Source organism: Strix aluco, chromosome 6 (assembly GCF_031877795.1).
Source record: "Strix aluco isolate bStrAlu1 chromosome 6, bStrAlu1.hap1, whole genome shotgun sequence".
NCBI lineage: Eukaryota > Metazoa > Chordata > Aves > Strigiformes > Strigidae > Strix > Strix aluco.
This window is the reverse complement of record NC_133936.1, coordinates 23,285,442-23,298,010: the sequence shown is the minus strand read 5'-3', so window position 1 is coordinate 23,298,010 and position 12,569 is coordinate 23,285,442. Positions and strand designations below refer to the sequence as shown.

General features: G+C 58.5%; 1 protein-coding gene across 1 annotated transcript in view; it reads right to left on the bottom strand.

Moving 5' to 3' along the window:
* The window catches only part of GAD1 (glutamate decarboxylase 1), a 34,634-nt gene extending 25,426 nt beyond the window's left edge, over positions 1–9,208 (bottom strand). The window contains exons 1-4 of the mRNA XM_074829084.1: positions 8,963–9,208; positions 7,522–7,668; positions 5,621–5,683; positions 455–613 (exon numbers count right to left, since the gene is read on the bottom strand). Of these exons, the coding sequence (XP_074685185.1) occupies positions 455–613; positions 5,621–5,683; positions 7,522–7,591 (292 nt within the window). The 5' untranslated portion in view covers positions 7,592–7,668; positions 8,963–9,208. The remainder of the gene's footprint in view (positions 1–454; positions 614–5,620; positions 5,684–7,521; positions 7,669–8,962) is intronic.
* Positions 9,209–12,569: the final 3,361 nt, after the last annotated feature.

Here is a 12,569-nt window from a genome sequence, read left to right as displayed (position 1 = left end):
CCCCAAACCCGCGCCTTCCCTTCTCCTGCAACGCTTCCCTCCTCCCCACAAAGGGATTGATTTCCCTTCCCCACCCTCCTCGTCAGTGGCCCTATACCAGCAGTCACAGACCGTTTCATTGCTATTTTACTGAGGAGGAAATAAAATAAAAAATTACTCTCCTCCCGGAGGCTGGATCTGGAGTGACCCCGAAGGAACCGCCGGAGCTGAGCTGCAGAGGATCAGCCCAAAAGTACATAAAACTGCATTTCAGGAAACTTGTGCACACCGCCAGTGCGGCTCTCGGCGAACAGACACAGACAGACACACAGACACACACACACAGACACACAGCTTCCTTCAAAACCAAGCAAAAGCACGGGCTGCACGTGGCTGCGCTCCCAGGGGAGGCGAGGACAGACGACCAAGGGCCGTGCCCGAGCTGGAGCAAGCAGAAGCTGTGAAGAGCGTTTACCTCTGGCATACAAATTGGAGAAGTCTGTCTCGGTGCGCCGGAACCTGGACTCCTTCCCGCTGCTCTCGCACGCCAGCAGGCTCTTGGAGGACTGCCTTTCCTTCAGGGAGCTAACGATCCGGCCCTTGTCTTCCAGGCTGTTGGTCCTTTGCAGGAACCCTACATTGTTATTGCAAGGTGCACAGGTCAGAGTTTTCTCACTTCCCAACATGTTTAGAAATATTTAAAGCGGCTCTCCAGACAACAGTTCAAAGCGGTGTTGGCTCTGGATCTGACTAATGAGGTCAGGAATAAGAGTATTTATGGGGATTATTTGCCTCCAGGAGGAGAGCTCAAAATGCCATCAACTGCAAAAACGCAGCCATGCAAAAAACAAATTTTCGTCATTTAGTGCAGTGGTAAATTCTTATTAAGTCGATCAGACAGATTCCACTTCAGTAATCAGCCACTGGAAGAGAGTTCAGGATGAGTCAATGCTATTTCAGCCTGCAGGCGAAGTTTATGGACCTAGCAGACAGGGGCAATGATGTATGATTAAAATCAGGGCCACTTTCAGTTCTCCTCGTGGTGCTCTCACGCACAAAAGGCATGAGGACAAGCAGCCGTTCTGGAGCAGCCGCCCGGAGAGCGCCAGAGCTCCACGGCCACCGGCAGCACTCATCAACCCCACCTCCCTCTTATCAGTACGTACCAGCAGGTGTCCAGGAGATGCGGGTTTTCCATCCGAAAAGATGCTTCGATACTAACACTAATCATCCCCGGGGGCTCCAGGAGCTCCGCTCTCACCGGAGACGCAGCCCCGGCGCCCAGGACCCCATCACAAGGGCTGTCGTTGTGTACAACGGCAATAATAAATCCCCTCACTCCAAGAATTATGGCGGTGGGCGCCGCAGGGCCCGTGGCGAGTAACGGGACCCGTTTGGAGGAGACAGTACGGCAGCGCCGGCCTCCTTTTTTTCTTTCTTTTCAATCAAGTAACAATTGAAACCAACGCTCGTTGCGGCTGGGGATACCCGCCAGAGAGGAGGACTTTGCAGGGAGGAAGACCAACGCCGTGACTTCGCTCCCCCAGGTCCCCCGACGCCGCCTCTCCCCAGCGCCCTCCGCTTTTCGATCATGTGTCCCCGCTCGGCGGAGCCCCGACGGCGAACCGGGACCGCGGGCCCCTCCCGCCGGCTCGCCCGGGTCCCTGCGGCTCGGGCAAGCCCCGAGGGCTACATCTCCGTGAGGCTCTAGAAAAGGGAGCGACACGGAGCCGCCAGGCACGGTCCCTCTGCCGCGGACCCTGGTGCCAGGCCAGCAGTCCCGTCGGAGCTGCCGAAAACGGAGCGCCTGGCCGCAGTCCCTCCGGCCCCCAACCAAGGGGGCTGTTCGCGGGCAGGTTTGTCAAGTCCGTCCTTTCGGTGAACACTTCACGTCTTGCCTTTTAATATTGACCTTCTACTAATTAGTTTCTTTCTATGATGTTTTTAGGAATACGGGTTATACGAGAAAAAGCTATTTAAGGGAAACTCTCTTCGTGCAAAGGAGTAGCCGTCGGGGATCGATGACGTTTTATTTTTCTTTTAGTTTTGTTGTTACTGCTTTTAACGGTCCTTGCAGCGATCGCTAGCTCCTGCAACAGCTAGTGCTGTTCGCCCGCTCAGGAGGTGGAGCAGCCGATACCGAGGCACGTGCAGTCTAGACTGAAATTCCGGAGCGATCCTCTTTCCCCAGGTCCTATGGCTTCGTTCTGCTTTATTTTTCCACTTGTCTTTCTTCTAGGCTCTCAGTGGCGATGCTCAGTGGGAAGACTTACGTGAGAAGACATGGCTGCAGATCAGCCGCGTTCCCCGCCGCACAACCGGCGCTTCTCTCGGTGTGGGGACACGCGTCCCTCGGAGCCTCCGCCGGGAAAGGAGGGGGCAAAGCCTCCGTAACCGGGAGAGGCTGCAGTCGCCTCCGGTTCGGCTCGCATCGGGCTCAGAGAGGCCGGGGCTTCGCGGAAGGGCCTGGCCTAACGAGAGCTGCGCAAGGCCGGCGGTGCGGAGCTCCCCCCCTGCCCAAGCGAATTGGCGGCGGTTCTGCCCCGCGGGGGCTCCCCGGCCTCGTCACTCTGTACCGAAGCCGGCGGCGGCGAGCTCAGGCGGAGGGGATCAGCTGGGGCTCGGAGCGGCTTCGCACGGGGCCTGCCAGCGTGGGGGCTGCGCGGCCGCGCGTGGAGCGGCTGGAGGGCGGAGATTAAAACAAAAAAGAAAAGCCTGAAGGGAGGAACTTGCTGCCGCCCGGCATCAGCTCATCCGGCCGTAGATAACGTGGCGTTCGCCCAGGTCCCTCGGCCACGGCAGTATCTCACGGACCTCGAGGGTCCGGTGCACGGGGAAGCCCCCGCTGCGGGGTCGCCCGACCCTCTTGTTCCCCGAGCTCCTCCCGGGGCGGGGGGCGCTCCCCGGCGCCGACCCGCGCCCCGGCAGCCGGGAAGGGCGGCAGCCTGCCCCCGAGGGCTCCCCCCACGCTCGAGGGAAGCGCATGACCGGGGCGAACTTTTCACCTGTATCCGATGTGAAAAGTAAGGTGGGTGTAGGAGAGATCCAGTAAGCAGCAGCGCGTGAAATAGCGTCCGCGCTGCTTCTGCTGTAGCAGCGGTAAGCGCAGCCTTTTCCAGCAGCAGCACCACCTCCCGCAGCTGCTCCACGCACAGGTATTTTCATCGATGCGCTTTAAGGGACCGAGTTTTTAAAAGCCGAGTGAGACCAGGCGGCGAGGTCGCCGGGCATGATTCCACTGGGGCCTGGCACAGGGTGGGCGTGTGCCCCTCCTCGGCCTCGCCGCCCCGCGGCGACCGCCGCTTCCGAGCCAGGGCCAGGACTGCCGGGTCCCGGCCGCGCCGCGGCCGCCGGGCGGTTCACGTCGGTGCCGGCTGCGGGAGATCCCCGGCCGGGGGCTTCAGCACCGCCTACGTGACTTGGAAGCATAAATCCCACTGACTCCGGAGACGGGCCGAGTTTCTCGCTTAGATGGCTGCTTTGGAAACGCCGCTCTCCTGCGCGGCTCGCTGGGCTGGGAGTCGGCTGGCCGGGGCCGAACAGCTGAAGACGCACCTGAGCGGTTTTACTACGTCGAGTATTTCCACTGATGCCGAGCAGATGTTAACAGGATCGGTCCCAGCAGCAATAATAATTGCGGAGGTGGGAGTGAAAGGTGTAGCATGCAGCTCCAGACACAGGGGGAAATCTGCCTGTACTTTGCCCGCCGTGACAGTTCATTAAACCGCTTTAAAATATGTTACTTTTTTTTTTTTTTTTTAAGTGGATCTGTGCAGAGGCGAAGAGCGCGGGAGTGTGGCAGCGGCAGGGCTCTTTGCAGGCGGTGGCTTTCAACCAGAAAGGAAAAGAGCTAATCCTTAAATCGGTCAGTTGTTTGAGAAGAAATGACATACACCTTGGATACGTAATTACTGAAATGTCAAACGCACAATATAGCGCACAGGTGGAAGAACCGACTCATTGTTCAAGACCTGCCTTTTCTCTCAGCTCAACCCTTGTTTAAAATTTTCATTCAAAATTAATCGATTTCTGTGTGATAGACACAGAAAGAACAATTCCGAGGCGCCTGGTTTACTATAGCTTTGTGACTGCACAATATTTAGGGTCCGGAATGATGTCTTGTGAAAGGTGAGGACGAGGACATATCATCTATAATAGTCAAACGTCAACTTGTTCAGCACGTTTAATTAGGATTCTTGGCAACCTTAATACTTCACTCTGTATGTTTACCAACGGCAACCTTCCCTCTCTGTCTTTGTGAAGGTGTTAAATTCAAGTGGGAGGGCTCATACGAGCAACACCAGTGGTCGCGATCGAATCCGATTATTCCGAGTCACCGTCACTATTCAGGGTATATTTTTCGTGTAAAACAGAAAAGAGCCAGAAAAGGATAAACGAGCACCAAACCCGAGCCAAAAATACAGCAGCCGTGCTTGTTTTGAGCTCCCTTCACAAAGGCTTTACTACGCTCTCTTTTGCCTTTCTCACATCCAAAATGGTGGGATATTTCACGTTCAGTGTATTTGATCTCATTGAGAGAAGCTGCGCTGTCCCTCTGTAACCCCGGTAGTCTAGCAACACGCAACAAGCCTAACGGTGCGTTACTTTATCAGTTCTGCTTGCCGGGCTAAATTAAAATGATGATGAGAAAGCCCATCGCTCCAGCCACTGAAGGGACTGGTAGGGAAACGGTCCATTAAACCCCGATCAGGAGCTATTTATAGAACTAAGCGACTACTCGTTAATGTCGCCGGCACGTACCAATGAAATCTCTAATAGACACAGGGCTAAACATGCGCAACCACGATTCTTTTCCAGTCCAAACTTCCAGGTAACAAAACGTTTAGCGAATGAGTTCCGAATCGGGCAAGTAGGGCAAGAGGTTTAAGTATCTCTTTGCTTTGAAAACAGGCCCGTTTCTCCCACGAAATAATTCCCCCCCCCCCCCAAAAAAAAGAGGTAGCTGGGGAAAATGGGAACTAATTTCTATTCATAAGGGGCACGGGCTAAGCTGAACGATTCTCCTCATCAGAAAATGAAGATTTGGCTGTTTGTCTCTGAAAGCGAAGGCGCGACTGAGAAATCTGGCGAAGGAAGACAGCTTGTTATCTGCAAATGAATCTCTTGCTATAACGTTGCGATCTGATTGTGCATTTGTTTCCCTTCCTGCATTTCATGTGCCTGGTGCTGACTGGCTGCCAGCGCTATCTTACCAGCACAGCAAGCTGACGAATTGCTCTTTAATAAGGCTCTCGTTAATCTTTTTCCCCCAGGAGATCCGTATTTTCTAGTCAGATAAGGTTGAAAAATTTCAGACGGTGAGAGGCGGCCAAACCCCCCGCCCGTTCCTCGCCGCCGGCCTCCCCGGCGGGCCCTGCGCTCCCCCCGCCGGTGGTGGCCGGCGCCTGCACACCCCCGTTTGTGGCTCCCGCGACGGGCAAGGCCTCGGCCAGCGCAAGTCCGAGGGAGGGCACGGGGGCCGGTGTCGCCGTCGGGCACGGGGCCGCGGAGCGGAGCCGCCGCGTGGCCGGCAGGGGGCGCCCGCGGCCGCCGCCCGGCCCGGGGGCGATGGGCCGGCGCTGGTGGTGTCGCGAAGCTGGGGTGTGGGGGGGCTCGTACGGCGGGGCGCGGGCGGACTTACCGCATATCTTCAGCCCGATCTTCCTGGTGCACCCGTGAGCCACGCCGCACCACGCGTCGTAAGCTGGAAGAGAGGGCAGAGTCGTTGCCCCGGGGCGGCGGGCCCGCCCGGCCGGCCCCCGCCGCCCCCCCGCCGCCAGCAACGGCGGCTGCCCGGGCCCGGCGGCGCCGGAGCGTGCCGGGCACGGGGCCGCTGAGGCTCGGGATACAGCGAGGTGACACGCTGTGGCCCGCCGAGAGGAGAGGGGAAGGCTCCCGGGACCCGAACATCTAATAATTTACTGGCGGGGCTCCAGGGAAGTGGCAGCTTAAAATAAAGTGGCGTGAAATGGGGTCACAAAAGAGTTCAGGAATTAATTGGGTGAAAACCAGTATTTGAGTAGATGATCGGACTTGCATGACTAAGGCTCGGCCGGACTGACGAGTCGCCGACGCTCGGGATGCTCCCGGCCCGGCCCCCGGAGCACCCCCGCGCCCCGCGGCTGGGCCGGGCCGGGCCGGTCCGGTCCCATCCCACGGCGGCCCCGGAGCCTGCAGCCCTTCGCCCGCCGGCCCTGTCCGCCCGGGAAAACGCCGCCGAGAGGCTCCTGATCGGGGGCAGCGCCGGGGGCGCGACCGCACCGACGGAGGGGCCGGGCTCCTTCCCGGCCCCCGTGAGCCGCAGCGCGACCACGCCCCAGTGGGCCCCGGCCGAGCCCGGGGGAAGCGGGGAGCGAAGCCCGGGGCTGAGGTGGAGGGGGCGCCGGCCTGGGCCCATGGCACAGCTGAACTTCTGCCGGGGGGCGAGCGGGCTGCCGGGGCCGCGGCGCCGAGAGGGGAGCGGGCGGCAGAGGGGATGGGACGGGGGCGGCTCCCCTGGGCGGGGAGGGCCGCGGCCGGGCCCCGGGGAGGGCGGGGCGGGGAGGGGGGGAAGCGCCCGGCACTGCCGGCCGGGCGGAGGAGCCCCTCGGCAGGGAGGCTGCCCCAGGCGGGCAGGGCGGTGTGTGCTGTCAGAGGTTATCTCATTTTTCGCCACGTTGCCAGCGAATTCGATTTCTGCGTGTGACACCTCAGCCGAAGGCAGCAGCGCCTGTCACCCCCGCCCGCAACAAGACCCGATGCTGCCGTTCGCCCCCTCCCCCGGTTCTTCCCGTTTCAGAATAATGACAGTAATGACTCCGATGCTCGTGCCTCATAGCCCTTTCAGGGTAAAAGCTATTCCCCGCTTTGCTGTGCCTGACAACCTTTCATTTCTTACTGTTGCCCGCTCTTTGTCTCTGATGCTTTATAGCACCGAGCCTCTTTTTTATTTATTTTCGGTAGGCGACGGTCTGAATTGCCTGGCAGGGCTATAAACTGATTCTCTATCCACCTGCAGCAGCCTCTGCTTCCTACTCACACCTCAATAACTCAAGGCGAATTCAGAGCAATTAGGAATACAAGGCTTTGAAAAGCTACAATTAGCATCCAAATTTCGCTTAATTACAGGCTTCAGCGTAGACTGAAAGGAAGCTGCAGCATTAGCATTTATAAAATGCAAGGGGGACACACACCCGCTTCAAGCCACTGGTGTAACTTCGCCCTTTAACCGATTCATTTTCTCCACACCCCTTACAACATTCCGATTTTTCGGCCATCTGGGGGTTCAGTTTATTGTCTAAATCCCTCAAATGTGGCTGTAAGATAAAGGCAACGCTGGCCGCTGAAGTGGGCTTTTCCTCCCAGCGTTTTGTTCGCCACGGACCAACCTCTCCCGCTCCCACCAGGAAGATGGTTTCTTTGTGTCGAGCACTTTCCGCACCTTGCTTAACGGCGCGGAACGGGGCTTCGCGGATTTATCGTTTCATTTCGAAATCGGTCTTTTCAAGCCTAGGTGGAGAAAGCCTCCAAACCACTTTAAACGAGGAAAGCATTAAAACCTACTTGTGGGTCGTAAATTAGTTGGGGTGGGGTCCGGAGCGTCGTTGGAGGACGAGGGAGCGGAGGAAGCCATCCTTTCAGAGAAGCCCAAGTCCCCGGAGCTCGGGTTTCCTCCGATGTTTCTCTGAGGGGTGGGCAGCAAGGAATTTGCTGGAAGGAAGAAAAGGCGGTTTTAGTAGTCTGGTCTCCTGGAGAACCGCACCGGAGTCCCGCCCGGGCGCCGGCGGGCGGCAGTCTGCGGCCCAGCGAGAGCCGCGCAGGTCCCGGGGCGGCGGCAGGACGGGCCGGTGCCGGGGCCGGGGCCGGGACCGGGGCCGGGGCCGGAGCCGGGGCCGGGCGGGCGGGAGCCGGCCGCGCCGGGGCCGCGGGGCCAGGCGCAAGCGCCGCGCCGGGAAAATGCCTCGACAGGCTGGAGAGCAAAATCGTCCCTTCGCTGGATGCCGAGGCGCTGCCCCTTGCGCCTGAATGGCGGGTTTAGCGGAGCATGAAGTCTATCGCAATTATATCGGTGGCCGCCGAGCAGGGCAATTGTGTTGCTCGCGTCAAACGGGAACCAGCGTGCAGAGCCCGACATGGCCAGCCCGAGCGACCTATAGTCCCAACCGGAGCCCGCTTCTGCGCCTTATCGTCCGAGCCCCAGACACCCGCCAGGCCAAGCCTTCGGGAAAGGCTGACGGACAAACCCCCGCCCCACCGAGGTGCGTCTTGCCCGGGGCCAATGCCAGGCGCCGCACACATCTGTATTTGCACACACGCGTTTCAGCGCACCGGGGCCGGTCCGTGCTCCGAGCAGGAACCGGCCACTCGCCCGTGCTCGCGCTCGCTCTGGCGGCACAAATGGCAGGAGAAGGCACGTCTGGCCGGCGGAGGAAGGTGCCGGCCCAGCCCTCGCTCCTCGCCAGACGTTCAGCTCTTCCCGGGCGGACACGGCGCTCCGATAACCAGTACAGGGTCGCTGATCCAGAATTGCCGGGTCAGTGCCCCGCTCGTCTCTTTGTCCCCACGGCTACCTGCGATTTATTTTATTCCCCTTGTAAAGAAAATGAAGGTCGCGGTAACGAACGAACGCTTCCTTTGTTAGCGGCTTTTTTCAAGTCGGTAGCTACCGATTCATTTCCACTGCTCGGCGGATTTACGCCCTCGTGTAAACGCCACGGGTCGATGACTTAAACGGAAAACAGGTATTTCACTTTTTTAAGAGGAAAAAGAAAAGAACCGTAAAGCAGAAGAGATTCTCTAGACAATGCCTGGAAGTGAAGTAACAGGTTAACACAATGTCTAAGGCGCTGCCTGTCTCAAAATACCCGTTATCCTTCTATAGGTACAAGAGCGACCAAGCCAGATTTCGGGGGGGGGGGGGGGGGGGGGGGGGAAAGAGCTGCAGATCCTGGAAGAGGTTTCTAAAGGTTTGAAAAAAATAGGATGCTGGTTAGAGGAGACTTACCGAGGGGGCGAGCGGACACTCTTCCTGCCGGAGTCCAGGCAGGCAGGGCGACTCCAGCCCGGGAGCCACCCGCCGCTTATAAACTCCGCCAGAAACGACGTCGGAATACCAATCGCGCCGCGGAATTTAATGCGAGATGACCTTTTTTTCCAGAAGTGCTCGGATTTGCTTTTTTAAAAGCGTGAATCGCCAGTTGATCTGCTTCGACGCAGGCATGAGTCACAGGGCTGCCGCCACTCCCTCCGCGCCGCTCCGCACGGGGGCTGGGGACCGCCGGGGCGGCCGGCTGGGGCGGGGAGGGGCGGCCCGGCTCCGGCTGCCGCCGCCGGTCTGCCTCGCCCCCGGGGTGGCGGGGCTGGCTCCCGCGGCGGGTGGGGCTGCCCGGCAGCGGCGGGGGCGGCACCCCGGGCACGGCGCTCTGCCTCGCGAGTCCCTCGCCGCGTCCCCCGAGCGGGCGGCTTTCCCCAGACAGCGCCGGCTTGACCCGGGGGCGCCGGCTGTGCTGACGGGCGGCAGAGCGCCGCGCTCACCGGCGGAGGCGACGGGGCCGAGCTCCCGCTCCGACCGTCCCCCCCGCCCCGGCGCACGGCGCGGGCCGCGGCTGAGCCAGGCGGGGGCCGTGCGAGCTGTAGCGGAGCAAACGCAGCCCCCTCCGCTGTGCCGGGGCGCGCCGTGCCCCGCGGCCGGCAGCGCCCTCCGCCCCGCTCTCCGCCAGAGGGTGGCAGAGGCACGGGCACCGCCGCTCTTTTTGTCTTCCCGGCCGCAGAGGAACACCTGGATTCCTGTGCCTTGCCCTCCGCGCTGCCGTTGGATTACGATTTTGTACCAGACATCCTCTTGCTAAAACGAGAAACGTTAAGATAACATTTTTTTTTGTACCCCCGACAACCCCAGATCTGTGTTTCCCCACCCCACACCCCGAACAGGCTTCGCCAACATTCTGCGGTGGTGCCCGCGGTGCTACATTTCAGCATGCCGCGGTAGCTACGCAGATGCCTAAACCAAACCTTTCTCACAAAGATGGCACGTAAGGGGCTGGGAGGAATCTGCAACGAGACGGGAGGAGGGGAAACAGCCCGATGGAGCCAGAGAATTTCATCCCGTGCGGGGGCTGCTGGGCAGCGCAAGGAGCAGCAGGGACGTGTCCTTCTTGAAGGACTCGAGGGAAGAGCAAAAACTTACAAGCCCTTTTTGGAAGGGAGACCGGCCGACTGACAGCATTAAGTAGCCAAGACAATCGCTTTGCCGAGCACACCTACTGTCTAGGAACTGGACGCATAGCGAGAACACCGACAGCACAAAAGCCAGCTTTTAAACACGCCTTTAAAGGTATTAACAGCCCTAGCCGGCATGACCTTTTCCATCTACTCCAGGCAATCGTTTTAAAGGTGGTTTCCACCAACCGAGCAAAACGTTTGCTCAGTGCAGAGCGTGAGAAATGATAATATAACTGTAGCTAACTGTGTCTATAAACGTAAACAAATATTCACAGGAAATCGTGGCAGGACTGCAGCACGAAGAGCCAACGCAAGATCACGCAACGAACTCCTAAGCCACCGGTCACTGCAAGGCGTGACCCGGCTGGGTCCGTGCCCGGCAGGCACACAGCCTGTGCCGCTCACCCCTTCCCTTCTGGCCTTCCAGAAGTGCGTGTGGCTGGAGTAAACGGACACATTTCAGCATAAATATTTACATCCTCGGAGAAGCTGAGGCCCGTCAGGGGACGGAGCCAGACAAAGACGACCAGCGGGCTTTCCGCGGGGCGCTGGAAAGCAGAGTCGTGCACCTCGGTGCCGCCGGCGCCCCGCTCGAGCTCGGGCCCGGGCCCGGGCCCCGCCGCTCCGCTCCGCTCAGCACCGCGGACAGCGCCCGCCCCGCCCCGCCCCGCTGCCCGGGGAGGCGGCGCAGGCAACGGCCCCGCACGGCCCCCGGCGGGTCCGCGACCCTCCTCGCTCCCGGGCGGGCGGGAGAACGTGGAAACCAAAGGGCAGCGGGCCCGGGCCGGCTCGCCGCCCCCTGTCCCCCCTAGGTGGTGCTGTGTCTCAAGCCCAGAGCCTCGGCCTGCGCCGAGCCCGCCCCGGAGCGGCTGCGGCTGCCGGCAGCCTGGGCTGGCGGGGCCCGCTTCGTCCCGGGCCCGGGGGCGACGGGAGCAGCGGGAGGCAGCAGCAGACCCTGGGGCTCCGCGGGTCCCCCCTCGCTCATCTGCAGCGCGGCTGTACGCCACGCAAGGAAACGCTTGGTTACTCTCATTTGCAACCGACCTCCTTCAAAATCCGACCGAAACCCAAACCGCCCCAGCTCTGGAGGCTGCATTCAGGACTCGCCACACCAGCCGAGACCTTCGAAACACCCCTGCAGATGTACACGCGTGCCCAGGCGGGGCCACTCGGAGAGGCACCGATTTCAGGGAGAGCGTGCGAAGCCTTCCCCGCCAGCTGTGCCGCCCGAGCCTCCCGCTCAGCCCCTCCCTGCTGTTTGCTCTCCCCAGGTGCCAGTCCCTTCCCTGTGGCTACTGCCCGAGTGCGCTGTAGGCACAGGTTACACAGAATCTCTTTGCAGGGTGGAGCCCTACAAGACCTGGTTTTTGCTTTGAACCCAGACGTTTACTGAGGATGTGAAACACACAGGAAAAACCACGGACCCACAGTGTCAGCAAGGCAGCAGGATGCAGCTGTATAATTCCCTTAGTTGAAGCTTGTAACCAGCACATCGGTGAGAACTCTAAAAAGCCAGACCGTGGGGTATCTTTTAAGCTCACCTCCATCCACTAACTGCACATGCTAAAATACGAATTTGGAGTACCCTGGGTGGGCACAAGAATGAAAGTGATGCAATAAATATCTTTAGCAACAAAGACCAGTCAATGATTATACAGTGATTGTAACTGTGGGTATATAAGAAAATGACTGTTGCGCAGAGGACAATTGTTTATTATTTGTATTACAGCCTGGGGGCTTGAAGAGTCACTGTGTTAGGAGCTGCATACAATATTTCCAGAGACAGGAGCACTTCCTGCCTACACTGTAAGGAGTTCAGAGTGTAACTGCACGTCAATGGAAAAACAAATAGGGGAAAGGCACTGTGCCATAGTGTTTCTTGTTTCTTCATGTTCTGAACTATAGTCATGTTATATACAATTTATCTGCAGGCAGGGTATAAATTGGCCTTCTGGTGATTATGATGGCTGTGGTTTTTCCCTCCAGGAGTGTTCTCTCTCTCTGCTGCTTTTTAATTGCCATTTGTTTGGATTGTGAATATTTTCTCTGGTGGGGATCTGGCATGCTCTTTTCTTAAAAATGTACACAACAGTATGTACACTGAAGAGCTGTGATGTTCCTGAAATTGTGGTTTTGTGTTTTTATCTTTAGAGCTTGTGATTCTTTTTTTTTCTTTTTCCAATGACAGAGTTATAATCATTTGTAATCCAGTACATTATTACTAAATATATTCATTGCATCAGGTGCCTGTTTTTTTTTTTCCCCACCATTTCTGGTACACAATTATGTCTCATTTACCTGTATCCTTGATAGAATGGAATACTTTAAATGATAAATTTCCTTAACTCTTGATAAAGAAAAACTGGAAAACTGTACAAAACTAAGTATTG